Consider the following 26,026-nt stretch of genomic DNA (forward strand, 5'->3'; position numbering starts at 1 on the left):
TACATACATACAGGGAAAACACTCATACATATAAAATAACAAAATTAACTTTTAATTTCAGTGTACTAGTGTCAGTTTTCAGTATCCATGTCTAAAAAATCAGCAACAACAAACACACAAAAACCACACCTTTATTGCCAACAGCAGTGTCACTAAGCGGGAAATAGGTGATTTTAATGTCTTCCCCCAAGCATCATCATAAAGGGGATGGCAACTATTACCACTGCCAGCTGTCTGTTTCTCTAAACTTTTGCTGCCATTTATTTGTATTGTCAGTGACAGCTTTCATTCAGCAGAACTGAGTTTCTACAACAAACACCATATGTGGCTGCGAAGTTTAAAGTACTTCCTTCCCGGCTCTTTTAAGACAGTTTGCCAAGCCGTGCAGTTGAAATGTTACCATGCCATACTAAGTAAAACTTCCCTTGAAGCAAAGGAGATGACACAAAAATCAAATGACATGCTCACTGTGATTCAGGCACTTTCAAGATCATAGTTTATTTATTACTTCAGATAAAAAGATAGTATACATATTAGGGAGTCCCTTAAAATTCAACTCTAAAGTTATACGCATCTAGTATTTTTGCATCAAATGTTAACCAAAACTTTCTAGACACCTGAAAGCCCCACTATTAACATGAACTATGGTAATAAAAAATTTGACATTTAATTTGTTCAATGTATAGTATTTACATTATGAAACCAATGGTACATAAACAGTGATAAAGAATAAAATCAACATTAAAAAGCAGAGGTTTGTAGTCTTACGATGTGCTAATTATCATAATTGTATATAAAATTAAAATATAGCAGAGCTTTCTGTTACAAAAGTCTTAATCATCCGCGTTGCAGTCATTACTTGCTATCAATTTACATCAACATCTGCTAGGACTGATATCTGACCTTCTTTCCCCCAAGAATGGATGAGTAGATAAACGATATTTTGGAGCAGACATTAATTTACTTAAGGACAGAAGAAAAAAAAAACTGTACTCCAGGTTAGTACTAGTCACAAGCCTCTTTCCTTCAGAAATCATAAAAATGGGAAGAGTTTAAAAAAGTCACAAAGGAGATGTGCAGGCAGAATATCATGAGGGGCCCAGCTCAGAAAAAGTTGAACAGATCACATCTTTCTCTCTTCAACAATGAGAGGTCTAGTTTGCCACCAAATAACAATGAATGGAGCTAGTGAAGGGCACCAGGTGCACAATTAAATTTTGTAAAATACTAAGACGAGGCAGAGGTGGCCAGAAGGGGCGATTCATATATAATCCGAACTATATACAGCATAAATGGAATGCAGCCCATCTCAAACTGGCTTTGTGAAACAATTGGACCTTTATGATTTAATAGCTAAAATTATAACACATGTAACCACACAATAGATTTACATAGGAAGCAAAATCCAAGGGGCATTTTATATTACCTATTTACTGTGCTGTTTCAATTTAAAAATAATTTTGCTAAGTATACATCTCAACTGAGGTCTATGTATAAAATGTCCTAATAGATACAGATATTTACCTTTGGTGAGTTGAAGGCCTTGTTGTGACTTGTCTGAATTGTAGGCAGAATGCCAGGTGGGAAAACACAAGCTGAGGTAATCCAAAAGCTGTGCATGAGGTGACTGGAGGTACTCTGAAAGCCAGAGACCAGCAGACCCGACCAGGTAACAGTGAGAATGGCAAAAGGGAATGGAGTGCCAATATGGCAGTAAGGTTGGTTAAAAACAGAAAGAGGAAGGCCTCTCGTACCAGCAGAATCCCGCGTACATACAAAAAGAAATTGCCACCCACCATTTTGTAGAACAAAAGCCAATTATTAGTATGGGAAAGTACAAACTACAGAAAACCAGAAGTCAATAGAAGAAAAACTACTGGTTCACGAGAAAAAGGAAACATTCCATTCTGACAGTTACTTGGTAAATGCAGCTACCACGGCCCATAGAACTTCATTGGTATTGGCCTTCAGACACTCCACTTCTGGGTCTAAGTCGAGAAGCTGTCGTACTCTCTTGGTGGCTAAATCATACTGCTCGTCCAAAAGAGGAGCAAAGGCATTCTCCAAAACATCCGAGGCATGGGCTAGGTAAATGAGGGCCAGCAAGCGCTTGTCCATTCGGTGAGGGTCATTTACCCATTTGTCAAGAACAGCTTCTTGTACCTTCTTGATGAGGCGCTGCTTAATGTTGTTATTGGTGAGAGGATGTGTTGTCATGTCAAACAGGAGGAAGTTCTGTTTCTCTGTTGTCAGCACACCTTTTTCTACCAGGTTTTTAGCTAAACGTTCACGTACATTTCTTAACTGATAGTGCAATTTTAATGGATTCCACGTCTCACCTAAATAAGAATGTTCCAGAAGTTAGAAATGATGGGTATTATTTGCTGAACTACAACAACAAAAAATGAACTATTAGATAAGCAAAAGAAATTTGATTCTTGCCCCCTCCCCACTAGATCATGAAGTCCAAGTTTGGATGACTGGGTTCTAGGTACCTAATGCTTTCTCAGGCACAGTAGTCTTCAAATCACAACCACCCTTAGTCTAAAAGATTAATGAACCACATATTCAATTTTGTTCCTGCCTGCTCTGGCTGTTAACAAAAGGCAGTCAATAAGGTGGAATGTAATGTGGTAGAGCACAAACTCACCAAGTGGAGACAGAAAGATCTCAAGCGTGGAAGCATCTGGGCTACACGTAAGAGACTGTTCTACACTATAAAAGCATCACAAGACCCTAGGTTCAACTCTGAATACTACAAAAAACAAGAGGAAATCAAACTCAGGTCCAGGTCATCAGGCCTGGCACCAATACCTTTAACCTCTGACTCATCTCACTGGTCCATAGAAGAGTTATTAAAATTTTGCAATTTACTTTGGAAAAGGACATAAAGTATATGATAAAAGGCTGGTACTATGGATTATTAATAATTAAGGCCATTTTGTGCATAAAAACCATTTCAAATAAGTCACAACAAATCAGTGTCTACAAGTGCATTTGGGTTCAAGTGTATGCACACGCGTGCACGCACACACACAAAAGCAAATTACTTGGTACGGTAGTATTTACAATGTTCTCAGGAATCATAGTACCAAGAATATAAACAAACATTAAGACTTATTTCTAACCTTCTAAGTGGTGAGAGAAACCATCATAATTTACTGGCTAGAAAAAAAGGGAATGAGGCCCTATATAAAAATATTAGTTTCAGGGGAGGGGCACTCAAACTACATCTAGACTTCCAAAAGAATAAATATCTAAGAACAAAAGAAACAGCAAGAGAGCACAGCAGTGATGACCTTCTTGCAAATATCCTATGACTTCCAACTTTTAACTCAATCCACTGTCTCCTAAAGTGTCTACTAATCACCTGACAGCTTGGGTTTTAGATTTTACTCTGTTTTCTAATGCCAGTGTCAGCAAGGCAGACAACCGTAAACTAAAGTCAGACAAGATATATTAGCTGATTTTGGGGGAATTCAAACTAATACAACATAAAATAAGCACATATATGCAAATACTTTCTACAATTAACTATGCATACATCTGTGTACCTATCAGACAGGACAGGTCTCACAATCCAGATGACATCTTGGCCATCTATTCAAACACTGCACTCAGGGAAGCTTGGCAGCCAAGTGCCTGGTTAACTGCTGAGCCTTCTCACTGGCCCACTCTAATCCTTCTGAAAAGGTACACTTTCTTTTGTGTGTACAATTTTTACCTTTCAAAGGCGTAGTCCAAAGTCTACTTCCTTTTAACTTCTAAGCTTCCTTGGACGTTTTTCTGAACCACCAAACTTTAGAGAGCCATAAGTATTAAATTATTAGACGCACGTGGGTGGTTGTCAGTCTCCAAGTGTCTCTAAGTTCAGAGCGCCCATGTCAGTGCCATGCAACACTGGCATTCAAGTAGTACACCACATACTTTTCTGTTGTTGGTACTTCTACAGTGCAAGTGCAAGGTAGGCATCAAATCCTGGGTTTTGCACATTCTAGATCCTTAAGGACTATACCTCTAATGAGGACAACTTTAAAACAACAAAAATTTAAACAAAAAAAAAAAAAAAAAAACAAAACTCAGACTGGCCACAGACCTACACACTTAAATTCATAGAGTGGGAAACCAGAGTGATGGCTCAGTGAGCAAAGCCACTTGCAGCCAAGCAAGACAATCTCTATCCACCCGAGGCTCACATGGTGAAGGAGAGAACTGGCTTCTACCCTGTGCCAGGACACACTAACCCCTGCCACACACACTAAAATAAATAAACATAATAAAAAACTTAAAGTTATTAACCAGTCAAAAGAAATCTGGTCCATCTGCTCAACAGAAAGCAGATGAATGGAGTTAAGCACTCTATCACTAAGCTCTGACCAAAACCGTTGTTCCAATACTCTAGCAATGCGCTTTGTTTTCTCCTCCCAAGCTGGATCCACTTCTTTCATGTCAACATGGCAGCTCATTCCTAATATACACCTAAAATAATAGATGCCTAATAATAAGATGTGCTGAACACAACATTCTGGCACTTATAGCCAATCAAAAAACATGGGATATTGCCTAAATATCTGCCTTGTGAATTCTTAACTATTCCACTGGACATCCTACTGTATTTCAATATTTTCAGAGAAATCTCTTTAATGCTTACTCTGGTGAGAAGCACACAAGAGGCTCAAGTTGAAAGTCAAGTTCAGTCAGCACTCACACTAGTAAGATTTAGTCAGTCAGCAGCCACACAATGTTAACTAGTTGAGTATAACCACTTTAGCCTATCAACCCAATCCCTTAGGACAATACTGGTTTATACCATTGTAAAAGAAAATCCAGAAACCAAGACACTGACCATCAGACTGGACCAAGCCCAGTGAATGCCTGGTACACGTTAAGATCAAGAGATGGCTTATAGTTTATGAAGACATCCTCACAGCTTGGTCCACTCTAAACAGTAAACTGTCCCAAAAACTCTGATAGGAATGATTGGAGACAGGCATGGTGGTGCAAGCCTTTAATTCCAGCACTTAAGAGGCAAAGGCAGGTGGATCTGAGTTGTAGTTCAGTCAGGGCTACAAAGTAAGGAGACCTTGACTCAAAACAGAGCTTAAAAGAAGACTATTTGCTTTTTCATGCAAAAGGAGATTATTTTTTATTAAATTATCATCCCCACCACCATCTTCCATAATTAAAAAAAACATCTCTAAGCAGGACTCGATGATTACTTTTTAATACATCAGCTTACCACTAAGTAACTCAATCCAGTTCTGGACCGTCTCTGGAGGTTGAGTCTCCTTAACATGCTTTAGAGCTTCGTCAAGAAGAACGTCCCCTGTTGGAGCATCCGATTTACAGATCACCTAAAACACAAGCGGTCAGAAATGATGCACTGGTACCGTCTTCCCTCATAAACTCATTAGATAAAAAACAAACAAGTATGCAAATATTTCATGCTCAGAGACTTTACACTTACTGCAATTCCATTTAATGCTGAACTTTGAGCTATTTAATGCACAAATACATTCATTAAAATATTCTTAGACCCAGAAACAGACTCAACTATATGGAAGAACTCATATAATAAAGGCACTTTACATAAGAAAACTAATTTTCTCAAAAAATATCATTAAGGGGCTGGAGAGATGGCTCAGAGGTTAAAAGCACTGACTACTCTTCCAGGGGTCCTGAGTTCAATTCCCAGTAACCACATGGTGACTCACAACCACCTATAATGAGATCTGGTACCCTCTTCTGGCCTGCAAGCATACAGAAAGACAGAACACTGTATACATAATAAATAAATAAATATAAATATATATGTATGTATATGTATCATTAAGGAACGTAAAAGAAACCTCAAAAACAAGAAGAGTGGAAAACCCTGGGAGATGGGTAGGAAAGGAGCCCTCACTGCCATGCTAGTTAGCCACTTAGGTTCCCACGGGCTTCACTCAGTCATAGCCTAAGCAATGCATTTCTAATTAAATCTATCACGGTACCTTAGAATGGCTATTAAAAATGTTTAAATAGGGCTGGAGAGATGGCTCAGCAGTTAAGAGCTATTGCCTGCTCTTCCAAAGGTCCTGAGTTCAATTCCCAGCAACCACATGGTGGCTCACAACCACCTGTAAAGAGGTCTGGTGCCCTCTTCTGGCCTTCAGGCGTACACACAGACAGAATATTGTATACATAATAAATAAATTTTAAAAATGTTTAAATATAACTGTGTTCTCATATTTTTCTTCAAAAAGGTGCCTATGTGGGGTTTTTCTTTTGCTCAATCTCACAAAAGATTAATATATAAAAGCTTATTCTTAATCTTTAATTAATCTTTAGGATTACACAAGAGAAATATAAAACCATAATGCCAACCACAAATTTAGTCTCGAGGGATTGAAAAAAGGTGAAATGAATTATAAAATATTGGTTTTAACCCAATAAAGCCAAAACCTGGTCTATAAGAGATATTTGTTTGAAAGCTGAGATATTTAGTGTTTTCACCAATACTGTTTTTAAAACTTCAGTGTGTTTTGTATAGCACAGCTCAATTTTCAATGGTGGCATGATTACTATGCTGGACAGTGCAGATACAGAAATATTTAGAATGTTCACTCCATAGTGCTTAGTTAGACCAGGGTTTACAGGGAAGAAAAAGAATTTTAAGAGAAAAGAATCCTACGTCTGTGACGCTGAACCATGTGACCGACTTCTTTCTTCCACTCCCTGCTCTCTCCATGTGGCCAGGAGCCATCATCATCCTCTCTGCTCAAACAAGTGGTCTATCAGCATCCAAACAACCTGGCTATGGAGAGGTAATTTATTCTTCCAAGTCCTGCTATAGACCTTCCTCCTATGTGTCACTCCTTCCATAGTCTTTGTCTGGATTTTAGCCCCTAGTGTGACCATCTTTCACTTGAAATAATTTGTCTCCTGACTAGAGGCCTTCAACATGTTTAATGTTGTAGGGATACTTTTATTTATCTGATAATTTCATAACATATAGAACATTGAGCGTATCCAACCCAAATTCTCCACATTCCCTTCCCCCCAATACTTCTCCTCTCACCCCATCCCCCCAAACGTAAATAATCCACTGCATCTAACTAGTGTTGCCTGTTGGGTGTGAGGCTACCCAACACAGCACTGGCAACCTACCAGTGGTCACACACACACACCAACCACCCCCTGAAGCCATCAAAGGGGGGGTGGAGCCTCATGAGCCGGCTCCACTCCTCACTAAGATGCTGACTGGCTTCATCTTGTGCAGGTAATCCCAGCAGCTGTGAGGCTGTGCGTACATGAGAACAGCACTGAGCTATTCAAGAAACAAATCTTACTACATTTCATTGTTCCTGCTCAAAACAAATCAAAGATTCAAACAAGTTCTAAATTCCTTTAAATTTTCAACACTAGCTGGGCAGTGGTGTTGCAGGTAGACCTCTGAGTTTCTGAGGCCAGACTGAACTACAGAGTGAGTTCTAAGACATCCAAAGCTACAAACAGAAACCCTATCTTAAAAACAAACAACAAAATATTTCAAGAATATGTGTGGCTTCAAAATAAATATCCTCTACTTACTACCTACAACATAGGAGAGATGAAAAGAAGAGAAAACAAGACCTCTGAGAAATGCATTATATAGACAGAGTTTCAAAGGGCCTCAGGAATTTAACAGAAAACAGATTCATAAAACAAGAAACCCCGTGGGAGCTGCAACCTCAGAACAAAGAGGCCCAAGGTCAGTTGTGTGGCAGTGATGTGGCACGGGTGGCAGGCAATGAGGACATGTGGGCAGATGCAGTCAGAAACTAAGGAGCAAGATTAAAACAACCAAAAGCCGGGAAGAGCGGGGTGCTATAAGCAGATTCTCCCTTAGAGTCTTCGAGAAAACACAACTACATCTCCTAACTCTGGTCTCCAAAACTGAAAGAATTCTTTCTTGCTTAAAGCTACTGTGGCTGTGGTCACTTGTTAAGGTGGCTTTAAAATGAATTAAAGACAGAGTGGTGGCACATGACTTTAGCACTCAGGAGGAGCTCCTAAATTTGAGGCCAGTCTGGTCTACATTCTGAGCTCCAGAACAGTTGAACTACAAAGAGACACTGTCTCAAAAATAAAATAAAATAAAATAAAATAGCCAGGAGGTGGTGGCGCACGCCTTTAATCCCAGCACTCGGGAGGCAGAGGCAGGCGGATCTCTGAGTTTGAGGCCAGCCTGGTCTACAAGAGCTAGTTCCAGGACAGGCTCTAGAAACTACAGGGAAACCCTGTCTCGAAAAACCAAAAAATAAATAAATAAATAAATAAATAAATAAATAAATAAATAAATAAATAAATGGATAAATAAAATAAAAATAAAGAGCTGCCAGGATCAGAAGTAATGAATGAGGAAAACTAGGTACCTTTGGTCTTCTACCTGTATCTATCTTAATTAAATCAGCAATTACTTTTAAATTTTAACTTACTAAATCATATAGGATATTTTCCAACGACCTTTTTGTCACATCATTAAGAAATCACTAAGAGCAGACTTGACTTAAGTTTCACCACTTTTTCCCAGTCTAGTACAGTGCATGATGTACTAAAATAATGAATGCACAATGAATAAAGGAACAGACAATCACCAGTCCATGGCTCTTGCTCATGTATAACACAAAACTGACTCCTGCTAGCACATCGTTTTATTTAGGCCAGGACTCTAATGAAAAGTTCCTAAATTACAAACCTGTGCATGCATTCTATTGATACTACAATACAGCTTCCTCAGGTTGGTTTTCTCTGTAAGTTACTACAGTTGCAGAAATAAAACCTGTTTTATGACATAGTTATCCAAAACAGTAATTTGTTAAATTCTTTCAATGCCAGCTCCCTTGTCTTAAGGGCAAATGGCTGGATTTACCATAGAGATGCCATGAGAGCATTTCTATGGTGTCAGCCTGTAATCTCAGCCATTCAAAGACTGTCAGAGCCGGGCGGTGGTGGCGCACGCCTTTAATCCCAGCACTCGGGAGGCAGAGGCAGGCGGATCTCTGAGTTCGAGGCCAGCCTGGTCTACAAGAGCTAGCTCCAGGACAGGCTCTAGAAACTTCCCTGTCTCGGGGGAAAAAAAAAAAAAAAAAGACTGTCAGAAAATCTAAATTCAAAGCCTGCATAAGCTACACAGCAAGACTGATTCAAACAAACATGCCCACATTACTCCACCCACCCAGTACTGAGCTCAAACACAGGCTGGCACACCCGCTAAGGGAGCACTCATCCTGAGGTGCATGCACTCCAACCCAGCAATATTACTTCCTGTACATAACTTTCAGTAACACATTACGCATCCCTTCTTATGAAATAACCATTCTCTGGGTTATCAGTGGGCAAGTTCAAAGTAAGGGATGCAGCACAGGCTTGTAGTCTTAGTGCTCTAGAGACAGCGGCAGAGAAGGCCAGCATGGGCCACTAGTGAGTTCCAAACAGCCTTGGTTAAAAAGTGAAGACTCTTGTCTTTAAAAACTAAATGGCAACAAAATGTTTGGTTCTGGCCTAACTTTTGGATTTATAAATATAATACATTACTAAATTTAAAAAAATGGTTTTGAAATACCATGTCCAGAGTGTAAGAACAGACTGGAAGAGAAACAGTCTTGAATATCTGAAATTGAGGCTAAAGTTAAAAATCTAAAAACTAACGTAAGGGCTGGAGAGATGGCTCAGAGGTTAAGAGCACTGACTATTCTTCCAGAGGTCCTGAGTTCAATTCCCAGCAACCACATGGTGGCTCACAGCCATCTGTAATGGGGTCTGGTGCTCTCTTCTGGTCTGTAGACACACATGCAGACAGAACACTGTATACATAATAAATAAATCTTTAAAAAAAAAAACTAACGTAATATATTTCTGCTCCTCCAGAGAAGTACCTACCTACACCTTCACCATAGAGAAGAGACATAAAAAGCAACCACAGTCTTCCAAAAAGATGGGTGCCCTAGGAGTAATTAATTTCCACAAAGCTCCTGGATTATCCAAAGTTGTCTCAAAGTCTTCAGAAGCAAATAAAACTGAGCATCTCCCTAAAATGCAGTGGTCATGGATCCTAACAGTGACTGACATTTGTTGCGTATGCAAAGAACCAGAAAAACCAAGAATGCAATCCAATAGACAATTTTAAACTATTTACACATTTTAAAGCTATTAGAAATATTCATCATTTATACAGAGCAAATTCTTGCAAAGGGGAGTATTATTTAGAAGTCCTCTTACCTTTCTGGTTAAAAGACTTTTTCTTCTCATTCCACAAGCCTCTAGTTGTAACCTTCCTCTCAAGGCTAATTCAATTAACATACAGCCACGTAATCCAGATGATATACAGTCATTCCAAAATGATGTGTAACCCTATTTAAAAAGAACAAAGAAAAAAACAAAACAAGCAATTCACCTTGACTCAAAAGTAGAAATAGCTTTAGCCAAAGCCATTTTGAGTACCTTTCATCATACATGTGTACCAGGCTTTTCCTTTTAGGCAACAAACCAGCTCCCAAATCATGAAACACAGATTTAGTTTTGAATGCTCGGCTTTGGCTTTGCTCTTTCCTTGGTAGCTTTTATAACCTAACCTGTTTCTCTTCATCTATGTTTTGCCTTGGGACTTTTTAACCTTTTTCCCAGTATGTCCTACTCCTATCTAGCTGGCTAGTCACTGCCTGGCTTCTGGCCAGGGCATGTCTCTCTCTTTCCTCCCTCATTCTCTTCCCCTTTCTAGCCTAGATTTCTCTTATTTATTCTCTCTGCCCAAATACCAATCAAGTGCCTTAAGTAGGTAGGCAAGGTGAAACAAAAGCAGCAAAAACAAATGTAAGACATCTTTATATCATTAAACAAATGTGGCATAAACAAGTGCAGCACACCTTTACACAGTTAAAGTAATGTCCCACAGCACAAACAAATGTATCTTTGCCTAATTAAAATATTTCACAACACGTATCTTTTTATAACAAGACACTAAAAGTGCACTTGGTATATTGTAAATCTAGGATGTGGGGGAGGGTTGTTTTTTAACCACATATTCTTACATATGGATAAACAACAAATAACTTTAGAGTCAAACTGGGCAGGGTAGCACATGACTATAATTCTAGCACTGAAGATCTGGAGCTTTCAATGGCTTAAAAGTTCAAGGTCATGCTAGGGAGATGGCTCAGAGACTAAGAGTGTTTACTGCCCTTACATATAACTGAAGTTCAATTCCAGCATCTACATGGGGCTCAAAACTGTAACTCCACTTAACAGGGACCCAATGCTCTCTCTCTCCTGGACTCCTTGGGCACCAAGCATACACATAGTGCAGACATACATGAAATCAAAACATCCATACACACAAAATAAATTAAAACTTTTAAATAAGTAAAAATGAAAATCCAGTCCCAACATGGTGGCTCATACCTCCAGAATTCAAGCCAGTCTGGGCTACATAGGGAAGGCTCCCTGGTCAAAGCGATCAGCTCATTTTTAAGAGAATGGCTGACCACCAGAGTTCATGGAACTTCACTAATGATGTGGGGACTTAAAGTGCAAGCCCCAACTACCACTTTTTGTTGTTGTTGTTGTTGTTGGTTTTGGGTTTTTTTTGAGACAGTGTTTCTCGTGTGTCCTGGCAGTCCTGGAACTCACAAAGATCTGCCTGCCTCTGTGCTGGGATTAAAGGCATACACCATCACCACCTGGCTCAAACTACCACTTTTAATGAGAGCTTTCAGAAGGAGAGAATTTAGATAAAGGGAACTAAAAGACGAAAGCAAAAAGTTTTGTCAGGCATGATGGTATATGCCTTTTAATCCCAACACTCAGGAGACAGAGGTAAGAGGCAAGGTGGATCTCTGTGATCTATGCAGAACATCAGCTGTCTTCACAGTGAGATCCAGGATGGCCAGAGCAGTAATTCAATCAGTAATGGATAGAAATCAAGTGAGATCTGGAGCAATTAAAGCCTCGAGAAGCTTGGGAATTGATTCCACATGAAATCACATTACAGCTGTGTAGTTTTCACAGGCCTGAACACACAAATGGGGTTCCTAGGTGAAACACCACAGTACAGGCAGAGTGCAGTTCATGAAGTTGGGTGGGTGTGGCGAGCACACCAGTCTGAAAAGAGTGACAGAGTTAGCAGTTTACCTTTGATGGCGGATAGCAGAGGGCTAGATATAACTGTCCCAACTATTTTCATGTTATGAGTCACCCAGAGATGTCAGCAAAACAAGGTCTTTACTACAGAGTTTAGGGTAACATTTAATGAAAAACTGGCTAACTCACAAGGAAAGTAAATGAATGAAAAAAAAAAATCTGTGCCTAAGTTTCTGGGGTTTACCAGAAATAAACCAGATAGATGAAGCCAAGAAAAGCAGAGCAAGCAACAGAGTAGCCCAGTATTTTGATAACCTCCTAGTAAACCTGTATCACAAAAGGCTGAGTAAAACAGACCCAAAAGAACAGTGCGGATAGTATAACTGGACCAGTAACAATGCCACATGGGATTAAGTCTCTTAGGGGAAAAGTAAATCAGGAGAGTACCGAGTGACTGTAACCAACCTCAGCCAGCCCAGTTCTCCAATGAATCCACAGCAAGGTCTAGACCACAAGCTAGCAGGGGAAGCACTCAGAGTGAGGAGCTAGAGAAAAACTTGGCCTAGTTTCTCTAAAAGAAGAATTACAAGAGCCTACTGGAGAACTACATACTCAAAGCATGTTTTATGTGTGTTCCTCTTTCTAGCACAGCAAGTTAGCCACTTTTAATAAGCTGAACTCTATGGAAAGACTAGTAACTGGCAGTATCATTTTTAGTTCAATAACTAGCTGTGTTTATATATACAGTTGTGAGAGGATAAAGAATCAATGATGTATGCAGGTGGTACCCAACTCTTAGAAGTCAAACAATTCAACCTTACAGAGGTTTGAAATTCTCCAGAGAGTATAGAAGAAGGCATCTTTGAGGCTCAATCCAACAAAAGGGAAATAGAGCTCAGAGGTCAACCACACTCAGGAGAGTACTGGCTAATCAGATAGCTGTGATGAAGCACAGAGAGACCAATGGCAGTAAGACAGTGCCCCTCATCTCACTCATCATGAACAAGACAACTCAGACCTCAGTTTGGTCACAGGACTACTGAACAATCTGAGGCATTACAATTTCAGAAGTGTGATTTTAAAAAATTATTTCCCCCAGTCCCTATGTCCTAAAACTTTAAGATTGGGAAGGGTAGGCATTCCAAAATAAAGCGGGTTATGTACTTCAAAAACCCAGACATGGCAAGGATCCAAAACAGGACAAAGCATACAACAGAGCATGCAAAAGAAACCCAAGTATTCTGTACTGGTCAGGTGAGATGCTAGCAAGCCTAAAACAGAAGAGTTGAGGAGATGGAACAGTGGTTAAGAGCACATGCTGCTCTTTCCAGAGGACATGAGTTTGGACCCCAGTACCTACATCAAGTCACTCCCAACTGACTGTAACTCCAGTTCCAAGAGTATCCAATACCTGTAGCCTACCAAAGGTACCTGCACTCAACGTATACAGCACCAAAGACAGACATTTAAAAACAAGGACCAGACGTGGGGTGCACTTCTTTAATCACAGAACTAAGACAGCAAAGTAAGTAGTCTCTGTGACTGAGGCCAGCCTGGTCTATACAGCAAGTTCCAAACCAGTCAGTTACAAAGTGAGACTGTCTCAAAAAGCAGCCTTGGCTTTTTATGCCTAGGAATAGTTCTTCTTGGTCCCTCACCCCCTAAAATACAATGCCTGCTTCAACTTCACCTATACAGCCTCCATGGTGTCTGCAGTGCTACTGAAGTGACCAGAGACACTCACAGGTGAAAGCCTCAGCATCCTGACAGTCCCATATCCTCAGACCTTAACTCAACCCTTAGCCACAACTTCCAAAGTAGGGGGCACCATTTCAAGGGACATCAACATAGCAGTCAAATTCATTGAGACTGGTGCTGCCACAGTTAGGGTGGCTGGCTCTGGGGCTGGTTTTGGGACTGTTAGGGAAAACCTCAAAAATATCTCTTCTACTCATGTCTGAACTTCGCCTTCTCAGAGACCATGGGCATTTTGTCTATATAAGCATGCATACATACAAAATGACCTACTTTTTAAGTAGGTAAGAAAAGGATTAGCAGTTAATAACAGCTGACAGTAATGGTTAGTTCCACTTTTCTGTATAATCAGATAAAATGGAACAAGAAAAGAAAAAGACTAGCTATTCAAACTCCTTTTATAAGGAAATAAGATGTTATCAGTAACACAATAAAGGTCAAGTACTAGAAATATTAAACATTTGCAACTGACATACCAACTTTCAGTTTCTCAACACAGCCTCTGAATATAGGGCTATCGTCACTAAGCCTGGCTCTTCCAATTCTTTGGACCTCACCAAACAGCATACAGACTACTTGTATTTTGTTTAAAAGGCATATTTCTACCATACTCATGCCTTAAACTCAACCGAACCATACTTATTTCCTCTCTCCCATAAGCTATAGTAATAATAAAATCTTAGTAATTCTGCCTATCTTTTGAGGCATTGCATGCATATGTTGTAGACATAAAAAAGCAAGTCAAAATACCCATATGTGTGTATTTGTATGTGTGTGCATATTAAATATGCATCCTTTAATCTCCCAAAACTGGCACCAAATTTCACAAATTCTAATAATTTCAAGCCAGTGAGATAGGTGTTAGCAAATCACATACCTCCAGACCCACGAGGTAAAGAGAACCCACTTTCACAGGTTATAATATGACCTCTAAATGCACACCACAATGCACACATCCATGCACACACAGAAGTAACTGGAAACACATTTAGTCACTCCAAGAGCCCAATGACTTTGGTGTCTCCAGTTTTGCCACTCCTTTCTACACTCACATCTTTCAAACATCCTGTCTGTATTATTATCATTGTCTTTAAAGCCCACAACAGCTTCTGTTACCAATCCCAGATTTTTGCCAACCTATGCCAATATTTTCATGTTCTTTATTCCATAATCTCCATCATAACTTACTTTGACACAATTTTTATTTGCTTTTATAGCTGCATAAGATTATTAAGTTTATTTTCAGAAGAATAAACTTTCTCATACAGATCTTCCTGTGTGTCCTGTCTTTTTCTGTTTGTTATGTCACAGCCCATATTTCACTGTGCTCAACCATCTCCAAGTACAGGAGCATAGAGCACCTGTAGCCTAAACACTCGAGAGCCTGAAGCAGATGATAAATTGAACCAAGGAGTCTGGGCTGCCCTGTCTCAAATTAGACACAGAAGAAGAGCTAAGAATGCAGTACCGTAATAGGAACTCACCTGGTGGGTTAATGCCCTCAGCATTGTAAAAAAATTAAGAAATATGGAAATGGGGGGGGGGGATTCGAGGCTGGGAAGGTGTCTCAGTGCACAGCACTGCTGACTACGAAAGCAGGAGGACATGAGTTCAAATATCTTGAACCTGACAGCCAGATGTGCCTGTAACCTTAGCACAGGTGGATCCTGGGAGCTTGGTGGCCAACCAGATTACAGGCACAGGCCCCAACCCACCATACATATGAATTACATTTTTAAAATTATTTTTAATTTTATAATAAAATTGCATCATTTCCCTCTTTCCTTTTCCCTCCCTACAAATCATCCCATATACCATCTGCTTGCTTTCTTTGAAATGCATAGCTTTTCCATTGTTTAATATATATATATAATGTAAAATATATATATATATATATATATATATATATATATATATATAAATAAAATCTTTAAAGGACTGTGAACCAGAGTCAGAGATTTAGCTCAATTGGGAGATTTGCCTATCCCCAGCATGGCATAAACCAAGTGCAGTGAAGTGCCTGCATAAGACAGTGCCTGCAATCTCAATATTCCAAAAGTAGAGGCAGAAGAATCACTAGTTCAAGCAGTTCAAGGACCTCCTGAGCTACACAGAGCTGAAGCCCAGCCTGGGCTACCTGAGACCCTGTCTCAAAAATAAACAGTGGGTAAAAGCGCTTGCAACCCAAGACCTGGTAACCTAAGTTAGATCCCCAGAATTCACATAATGGAAGAAGAGAATCAACTCCCACAAGCTGTCCTCTGGCCTCCATACAGTAGCCCATGTGCTGCACACCCACACAAATGAATATAGATGTTATTTTCTTAAATAATTCTTAAAGGTTGTAGAATCTTGACCTAATCACCGTCTGTGAAGATTCTGGCTTTCAAGGTAGTAAGGATTATTTTCTTCCCCTAAAAAAAACAGAGCACCAAAGAAGAAATGAGAAAATCAAATGTGGGAGGAGCTGATTCCAACAAGGGCAGAGAGGCCAGACATCTCTCAAGCTTTCCTCTGGAACTAGAAGGATAGGACACAAGACTCACTGCACGCCAACTCCACCTGACACTTAGTACAACACCGCTGTCACAAAAGTCACTGACTCTGGAAGTTCAGGAGCTCCTGATAACTCAGGAAGAATGAACAGTATTCTGGAGAAGAGAAATAATGAAAACAAACAAAGACTGGGCTTACATCTAGGGAAAAGAAACCAAAAATACTGCAGGTTCCCAGATTTTCCACCCAGACGGTCTGAGATTACAGAAAGGAGGGATACTTTACATACGCACACTCATCCATAATTAGGAGTTGCACTGAAACGGCATAGATAATATAGTGAATATTTGACTCATTCAGTTACTTATCAAGTCCAAGTTGGTCAGGAAATAACGACAAGAATGGAAGCTGGGCTCAGTAATAGAGTACTTGCCTAGCATGCTCAGGGTCAGAGTTTGATCCCCAGCACTGGAAGGGTAAGGGGGAAGAAGAGAAGGAATCAATCAACAGTATTTTTTAGTATTAAGTAATATAGCAGCCCTTGAGTCCTATAACAAGTTATGGGCCAGACCACAAACAGAGGTCTGTTTTGTCAAGCAAACAAAGAGGCTTAAGAATTCAAAACATTTAGCTTAGGTCTTCCAACTGGAAGTCAAGAAAGGCAAGGCTGTAAGTGAAAAACCATGGATAGTTTGTGTTGGTTAGTTTTTTTGCTAACTTGACACAAACTAGAGTCTCCAGAAAAGAGTGCCTAAATTGAGAAAAGGCCCCCCATAAGACCAGCCTATAAGCAAGCCTGTAAGGTTTTTATTTTTTTTTTTTTATTTGATGATTTATGTGGAAGGATCCAGCCCACTGTGGGTGGTACCATCCCTGGGCAGGTGGTCTTGGGGTGTGTAAGAAAGCAACTTAGCAAGCCAGGAGGAACAAGCTGGCATCCCAGATGGGCTCTGCTTCAATCCCTGACTCAAGGTTCCTGCTTACATTTCTGTCCTGCCCTCCTTTAGTGACACTTGTAAGTTGAAATAAACCCTTTCCTCACAGCAACAGGAATATAACTAGGATAGCAGTCTTGTGGCTCCTGATCTGAGGCTTCCTCCCGAGTCCTAGTCTACACCCTCTATTTCCTCTATAGTCAGCATCCAATCACAATGAAATTGTCTGGAGATCTTGTCTCCTATGTAGACTATATGTCCATTAAAAGTCTAAAATAAAAATCTTTGAAACATCAGCACCTAGCAAAGAACTGACACACACACTTGCATTAACTGGGAATACAAATACCAGTTAAACCTGTTTTAATCTCAAAAACAGGCCAACTCTATTCAATGATCAAACTAATTAATGTAATTTCTTGTTGTTTTGTTTGTTTTTCAGTACAGGGTTTCTCTGTGTAACAGTCCTGGTTGTCTTGTAACTCACTCTGTAGACCAGTCTGACCTTGAATTCACAGAGATCCGCCTGCCTCCCGAGTGCTGGTAGGATTTTTCGTTTTTTTACAGTATAAAACACTGCATTTAAGAAACTGGAATAGAGGTTTGGGAAGGTCTCAGCAGTTAAGGACACCTGTTTTTGCAGAATACCCAGGTTCAGTTCTTAGGATCCACATGCTGGCTCACAACTATGCACAAAACTATAATTCCAGAGGATCTGATGCCCTCTTCCGATCTCCTAGGGCACCAGGCATGCACACGCTGCACTTACACACACGGAAGCAAAACACTTACACATAAATCTTTAAATGAAAAAGAAAAGAAAATGGATTTGGGGTAAGGGCTGTCATTTGAAGGTAAAACCCTTAAGAATATATATAGCAGGCACAAGGCCCTATGTTCGTTCAGCCCAACCAAGAAATGGTGACAGTATCCACCAGAAGCCAACATGTAAGCCCTTCAATCTCTAGTCTTTCTCAAAAAAGCCAGGGGTGGACAGATACATGTTCTGTTCACATGGTCACCTAAAATAACTTTTTCCTTAAAATTTTAACTCATAATTTTCTACAGTGTATATGCTAAAGTGTTCCTCAACCTACTAATCTCAGCCAAATTCTTTATAAATAAAAAAGTTTGTTGTTCTTTGAGAAAGAAGCTCACTGTGTTGCACAGACTAGCCTCCAACTGGAGAAACCAGTAGTCCCCCTTCATCAGCCTCCCAAGTGGTCAGACATGTCCCCACTGCCCCTTTCTAGGACTAGGGATGTAGCTCACTCAGATGATTCAGGTAGGATGCCAAGGCTCTGGGAGCCAATCTCACCACATACACCAAAAAAAAAAAAAAAAAGTTTCTCAAGTGACTTAAGTGCAAACTCGCGTAAGACTTATTTTACTGTCTGGCCAGTTTCCATCGTCCCCACTATCTCTTCCCTCGTGAACCATAAGGTGAGCTACACACTAAATTTACATGCTGGATGGCTAAGCTTTAAACATGAAAAGTTTTTTCCAGCACCACCTCCAAGATCAGTATTCATTCTCTCGGGAATAATTTTGCGTTAAGGTATGATTTACTTAGAATGTTTACTGAGTCACGGGTATAGGTCAAGGTGAGATAAGTCAACTGTGCAAGCAAAATTTCTAAACTACATCTGTTGATGCCAACTAAACACTTTCTCTAATAAATCAAGTAAACCAAATATAACTTATTAAGTTTAAAAATAAATTAACAATAGGGATGAATATGTAGTTTGGCTGCAGAGTGCTGCTTGCTTAGCAGGTGCAAGGCCCTGGGTTAAATCCCCAACATCATCAAAATAGGAAGAGGAAAGACAGTGCCAATGTACTATTTTCTACCCCTACCTCATGTATGCATACACATGTGACTGTCCACCTCATGTATGCATACACATGTGAATGTGACTGTCCACCGTTTGTGCAGTTCCAGGACCAACCTCAAATGTCAGTCCTTGCTGTCTATCACTCAGATCTCATCACATTTATTATTTTCAGGGAACACACATTAACACACACCACTTTATTGTAGGTCAGAGCACAACTTGGTAGAGTTAGTTCTGTCCTATCATTTGGTCAAACTCAGGCTTGGTGGAAAAGGCCTTTATCAGCTGATCCATCTTCACTGGACCCCTTCCCACCTTTCTTGAGACAAGGTTTTTGTTGTTCATTGCTGAACACACCAGGCTTCTTAGCCTGTAAGCTTCCAGGGATACTTCTGTCTCTAGCACCCATCTTGATTCAGGAGCACTAGAATTACAGAAGGGCCTTGCCCAGACCCAGCTCTATGAGTGCATGCTGGGGCTATCCAAACTGAGATCCTCCACTGGCACAGCCAGCACTTTACCCTGAGCCATCTCCCAGGCCCCATTAGCTGTACTGCAACTCTGCAGCTTATGAAAGAAGAGAAATATCCTGTTTTCTTTAAATCTGTGTGTGTTAGAGCACGCTACATTATAATACTGTAGTGTATATACAAGGTTACCCTGCAATAGTACAGTGTGCTAACAGGCTGCACTCTTTCCAGCTTATTTTTCATATAGGCTATAAACTTCATACTTAAAGAGATGAAAATGCAAACCCTTCAAAAATATCAAGGGAATATAATTAATATTGGTGGCATACACCTTTAATACTAGCACTCAGGAAGACAGAGGCAGGCAGATCTCTGCAAGTTCAATGCCAGCCTGATTTACAGAATGAGTTCCAGGACAGCCAGAGATACTGAGAAACCCTGTCTCAAAAAACCAAAAGGGAGGGAGGGAGGAAGTGAGCACTGGAGAGGAGGTGGAAGATCCACTTGCCTTGGAAGAAGGGGAGAAGAAGGAGGGAGAAGGAGGAGAGGGAGAGGGAGGAGAGGGAGAGAAAAGGAATCATAAAATTCAAAATTATTTTACTAAATTTTTAATTACTACCAACTTTTAGCACATCTTGAAGTTCTGAAAACATGATGAATAACTATCTGGCTTATAGATTTGAGAGTAGAGCTGTTATACATTAACTGCATATATAGAGGTAATTTTTATTTTTACAAAAACAGTTATACATCTTGGAAAGTGAGTACTATATTCCAAAGATTCATTTCAAAAAGAACTCATCTTTGGACACTGTGAAAACCACACAAAGTCAGTTCCATCTTATAAACTTCCAAGCTAAGCCTGGCAGCACACCTTGTCTTCACAATAGGAAGGTAGGGAGGGGGCAGATCACAAATTCAAGAACAGTCCAAATTTGAGGCCTACCAATTGCCATCTTTTCTCCAAACACACCTAATCACTACATACTTCAAGAGTTACTGCAGTAGAGTTCTTATAAGCATTAGACATGTTGTCTTTAAAGGGGATGTTACTAAAGGCTATTAAAACTTAGAAAATCAGGTGACTAAAAAACAAAAATAAAATGATACTAGAAAAAGACAGCACCAGCAGATCAGGAAGAAAACTCAAAGAACCATGTTTGAGAACACGATACACACAAGAATGCTATTCTGAAAGGGTCTACAGAATACAACCACCTCCCCAAGGCTACTACTTTTTCCTCCAAAGTCTCTGGGGAGAACCACTGCCTGGACAAGTCTAGCTACAACGCAAAAGAACAGAAGACACTTCAATAAGAAGCTCTCTTAAAGCTATCAATAACCCGCACATTTGGGAGGCAGAGGCAGGAGGATCCAGATTGGGTTCAAGGAAACAAAAAGAAGCAATCCTAGCAGGGTGTGGTGGCACACAAATTTATTTAGTCCCAGTACTCGGGAGGCAGAAGAAGCTGAAGGATCTCTGTGAGTTCAAGGCCAACTGATGATCTACAGAGTTCCAGGATAGCCAAGTCTACGTAGAGAGACCCTGTCTCAAAAATGAAAGGAGGGGAGGGGGGTAGGGGAGGAAAGGGGAGGGGAGGGAAGGGGAGGAACAAGAAGGAAGGAAGGAAGGAAGGAAGGAAGGAAGGAAGGAAGGAAGGAAGGAAGGAAGGAAGGAAGGAAGGAAGGAAGGAAGGAAGGAAAAACTCTGGGACTAAACACAATGGAGAATCCCACCCCTCCCCCAGAAAGACAAAACGAAACGTGTAAGAAAAGTTTACTCTAGTAAACAGTAAGTCACAAAAGCACAATCTAAAGCATTTGAAGTGACCATTTTCCCACTTTTTATGAAAACTGTGAAACTTTTACAAGTATGTAAAGCAAAGGAAAACTACAAAGCCTCACTTATATTCAACAGGCATATCTTTTTCTTCTTTTACTGTATGTGCAGGTATGTGCGCATGTATGATCATGTAGAGGCCAGAGGTCAACTTCAGTGTTACCGTCAAATACCAACCACCTTGTTTTCTCCGACGGGGTCTCACACTGGTCTGGAGCTGGGAGGATGGCTAGTTCAGGAGCTGCAATTAGCCACTGTCTCTGCCTTACCTTGCAACACCACTCCCAGCTTTTCACTTGAGTGCTAGGAAGTAAACTCAGAACCTCGTATTTTGTGGCAAGCACTTTACCAACCCCGCTATCTTCCCAGATTAAACTGGACATTTTAAATAGTCAAATTTGGGCTGGAGAGATAGCTCAGTGTTCACTGGTGGCTACTCTTCCAGAAGACCCAGGTTCAATTTTAAGGACACACAGAGCAGCCTACAATCATCTGTAACTAGGGGATCTAATGCCCTCTTCTGGACTCTTCAGGCATCAAGAACACACTCTAGATGCGCATACACACAAACATGGGCAAAACACTCAGTCATACACATAAAAGAAAAATAAGTAAATCTTTAAATAGCTAAGTAAAAGAAATGATCAAATCCAACCTCAAGTATTTAGATCTGTCACAATAAAGTAATTCAAAAGTTATTTAAGGAGTCAGAGTTCTAGTTAGTGGTGGTACAGTATGTGTGAGGCCCTTGAAATTAATCTTCTAAAACCAAAGAAAAATAATAATTTTGGTTATTTAAGGTAATTCTTATTGAAGTACGCTGAAATTACTCTAGTAGATACATCTATGGAAAAAGCACAAATAAATAACAGAAAGAAAAATACCTACCACTTGTTCTGCCCCACACCATCCAAAGAAATCCTGCTAATTACTTAATTTGATCTCATGGGTGAACCTATCTGAAACTCTAGTAGTGAGCGACCTCTAAATATCATACACTTCACCCAGACGTAGTACCGAACCCCTTAAAGAGACCCAGGTACAGGTGTTTCAAGGAAAGAAAAAACCTGAAACGCCAACTTGAATTTTTAAAAAAGAAAAAAAAATTGTCAGGACTGAATGCTGTTGCTAGGTATAGGTTGAGGAAAGGTTTATTGTAGATAAAACAGGCAGAGGCATGTGGAAGGGTCTAGACTGAACCTGGCCATGTGAGAGGAGTGAAGAGATCCCATGGGAGAGGAACCAGAAGTCAAAAGGCTGGAAGTGACCCAGGAGCAAGCGGCCAAGAGACCAAACAGCCCAAATGGCTGGGTTTCATAGAAAGAGCAGCAAGGACACGAAGCTTAGGGGCTGGAGAGGTTGAGGTGGGGACTGGGTGGGAAGTGCTGAGGAGTTAGGATTCTATAACAGGGGTTACTGGTGATGTTGACAGAGTCAGGCAGCCAAAACCTACTTTGATAGCCATTTGTCCTGAGTTTGAGACCTAATAAGGTCTTTAAACAAGTTCTGTTTAAGCAATCTAAAGCCAACTTGTTCTCATATAGCTCAGACTGACCTCCAATGGTGTAGGAGGTCCTTCTGTGTTTGTGTAGCCCGTCCTCTTACTACACTCCAACTTACTATGTAGGTGAAGATGCCCCTGAACTTCTGATATTCTTGCTGGGATTATAGGTATAAACCACCGAGCCGTCTGTGCAGAGCTGGGAATCAAATTCAGAACTTCGTACAATGCACTCTACCTACTAAGTCATATTCCCAGCCCCTAGAACTTTAGTAAATAACAAATTTAACAAACTGAAATCTAATACAGGCTTAAGTGCTTAGGGACAAGGTAAGAAAACTCCTGGTCCTTGAAAAGGAATATAAAGTATGTCTATGATTCTAGCACTAGGGAAACAGAGGCAGGAAACCAGGAGTTGGAAGCCAGCCTACACTACATACCAAGACCTTTGTCTTTTAAAAACAAAAAGGGCAAGGGAGAACCTCCCCAAAAGAATAGTTAGTTTATATTTCTGGTCACTGGTATGTATACATTCAATGATAAGAAGAAATATATACAAGAGAATCTCTAAAACCAAGAAGACAATGCAAAATTCTATCCTCCTGCACACTATCACTTCTTGGACTTGCCCATATTTTTTTAAACAAGCAAAAGTCAGGCAGTAGTGGCGCACACCTTTAATCCCAGCACACAAAGGCAGAAGCACACGGAAGCACACGGATCTCTTGAGTTTGAGGTCAGCCTGGTCTACAAGAGCTAGTTCAAGGACAGGCTCCAAAACAACACAGAGAAACCCTGTCTCAGAAAAAAAAAAAAAAAAGCTAAAGATTAGCTAAGAGTCTGGCTGAATCTTGGTCATGACTTATGAAGTAGACTATGCAAAATAATCACAACAGATGGTTTCAACTACCTGGCATCAAAGAACTTCCAAAAAAAAACTATGTATATGTTGCAATATCATTAAATTTCAACAAATTCTTCCAATTATCTTCATGGGAACCAATCACAGAAAAGTAAGTGTTGACAGCTTTAGCTTAAACATTCAGAGTAATGCCTCTAAAATAAAAGGTGCTTTCTCGCCATTATGGCTCAGTGTGACAACACCAAAAAGGAGGTTTTGTTGAGTTTTAGCTTTACGGAGTTCTAGCCATATGGAATCAAAATGCTAGCCCTGAAATACAGTCTTTTTTCTTTTCTCTTTTTTTTTTTTTTTTTTTTTTTTTTGCTTTTCTTATATTTTCTAAAATTGTCTCATAATCTGTTTTGTTCCAGAGGAGGAAGGGGAGTAAAGAACAGTACTGAGAAGCCTACTTTCTCAATCTTAATATTTTCTAAATGAATACTTCTAAAATCGCGTTACTATGGCACTAGCATCTAGCTTTTAAATCGCAGAACAAAAAGAAAACACATGGCACCCGCTTTCCTCACAGTAACTGTAATTAAACAGGTAGTGTGCCCCTTTACAGTCAAGTGTCTTCAAGATGACTACTAGTGAGGCACGTGACCATTCCCACCAAGACTCACTTCCCTGGACAGTACCTAATATCCGGGGAACACAAACAGTACATGAGGGGGAAAAAAACACTACCGCTGATAAGTTTCGGGAACTAGAAAACTTTTTTTTAGTAGGTATGAACTGGAGTTTTTCTGCTCTCCTTTCTGAATTCTGAAAACTTACACCTTTTTGTCTGACTCGCAAAATGTGTTGTCTAGAGTTTCCACACTGAAACGAAACAAGCTTCCGGGCCACCTCATCATACATGATTTATGAAATATCCAAACCTGCAAGTCTGTCTGTAAAAATAACCGCTTCCTTTAATGCATGGGTATGTAATAAGGTGAATCGTTAACTAGAGTCCAGATGTTGGAAAGAGACAGTCACTAGCATGTTTTCAACTTTTGTAAAATTTCTGGGGGGGGGGGGGACAACCCTTCCAAAAGTCAGAATACAACTTAAGCCAATTTAAATCTTTGCGGCCTTTCATCAAATCACAAACCCTGTATTCCCGCACTTCACGACAAAGCCCTCCCTTAAAATGGCAAAACTAAGGGCGACAACGGATAAACGAACCGCCATCCTAACTCATCGCTCACTCACACCAAGTTCACCCAAAAAGTTACTTCCTAGGTTTTAAAGCAATTTTGCATTGACTTTTTAAACAATACCCAGTAAAATAACTTTGCTAATTCTCAACAGCACAGAGTAACTGAAGTTTTACATAAAAGAGACCGGCAGCAAGTAGCTCCAATAGCAAGACTATTGGGAGCGGTGAGGGGGCTTCGAGACTTTGGGTGTACCGAGCTGTCTCAGGTCGGAACTGCAATCGTTTGCGAAAGAAAGCAAGGCAAAGACGGCCAAGATTTCAAAAGGAAGAGCGCTTGTGAACGGAGGACGAGAAGAGCCAAGCACTCGGGGTCGGTACCGGGAGGATCCGGAACGCACACGGCCCCGCCGGACAGGGCTGACCCCTACACTCCTCGGAACAAGTTGGGCGCTCCGGGCCAGGGGCAGGTGCGGCCTCGGCCGGCGCCCACCGGAGCCCACCTGGAGCCCGGGCCCCCGCCGCCACCCCGCCCGCCCGCCCGCCCGCACCTCTCGGTCCTTGAGGCCCAGCAGGAGCACCTCCTCCATCAGGGTCAGCCGCGTTTCCTTGGAGTCGCCCTTGTCGTCGTCGTCCTGCTCGTCGCGGCGGCTCTGCGCCTCGTCCTCGCCGCTGCCGCCGCCGCCTCCCGCCGCCCGCTCCTTGTCGGCAGCGTTCCGGGAGGCCTCGGTGCGCCGCTGCACCAGGCCCGAGCTCCGCTGGGTCAGCGAGGTCATGGCTCCGGCCGAAGCGCCGCGCCGGACCGACAGGGACGCGGGACCGGCCGGCTCTCCCTCACCGCCCCGGCCCCAGGTGCTTCCGTGTTAATCCTCGGCGCTGGGGCGATGTCCGTGGGCTGCGGGGCCGAAGGCGGTCATGAGGAGCCGCGGCTGGGCGAAGCCGGCGGGCCGGGAGTCGGCGGGGTACACAAGGGTGCCTTCCGCCCGCGGCCGTGGCCCCACACAGCCCAGGATCCGAGCGGAGGCGGCAGCAGCAGCGGCGGCGGCGGTGGCG

At 41.1% G+C, this 26,026-nt stretch overlaps 1 protein-coding gene across 1 annotated transcript; it reads right to left on the reverse strand.

The window, feature by feature from the left end:
- Window positions 1-473: 473 nt before the first annotated feature.
- On the reverse strand, window positions 474-26,026 carry Golph3 (golgi phosphoprotein 3). The gene is made up of 4 exons (XM_038323505.1): window positions 25,525-26,026; window positions 10,243-10,374; window positions 5,240-5,354; window positions 474-2,339 (listed from the first exon to the last, which is right to left on the reverse strand). The coding sequence occupies exons 1-4, from the start codon at window positions 25,747-25,749 to the stop codon at window positions 1,915-1,917; spliced, it is 897 nt and encodes a 298-aa protein (XP_038179433.1). The 5' UTR covers window positions 25,750-26,026; the 3' UTR covers window positions 474-1,914.

This window comes from Arvicola amphibius, chromosome 3 (genome assembly GCF_903992535.2).
Source record: "Arvicola amphibius chromosome 3, mArvAmp1.2, whole genome shotgun sequence".
In the NCBI taxonomy this organism is placed as follows: domain Eukaryota; kingdom Metazoa; phylum Chordata; class Mammalia; order Rodentia; family Cricetidae; genus Arvicola; species Arvicola amphibius.

Coding starts and splice junctions, on each gene's coding strand:
- Golph3 (XM_038323505.1), bottom strand. CDS start 25,749: ATGACCTCGCTGACCCAGCGGAGCTCGGGCCTGGTGCAGCGGCGCACC. Junction 5,355..10,242: donor AAAGTCTTTTAACCAGAAAG/GTAAGAGGACTT, acceptor CTTGTGTTTTAG/GTGATCTGTAAATCGGATGC. Junction 2,340..5,239: donor CTGGATTGAGTTACTTAGTG/GTAAGCTGATGT, acceptor ATTCTTATTTAG/GTGAGACGTGGAATCCATTA.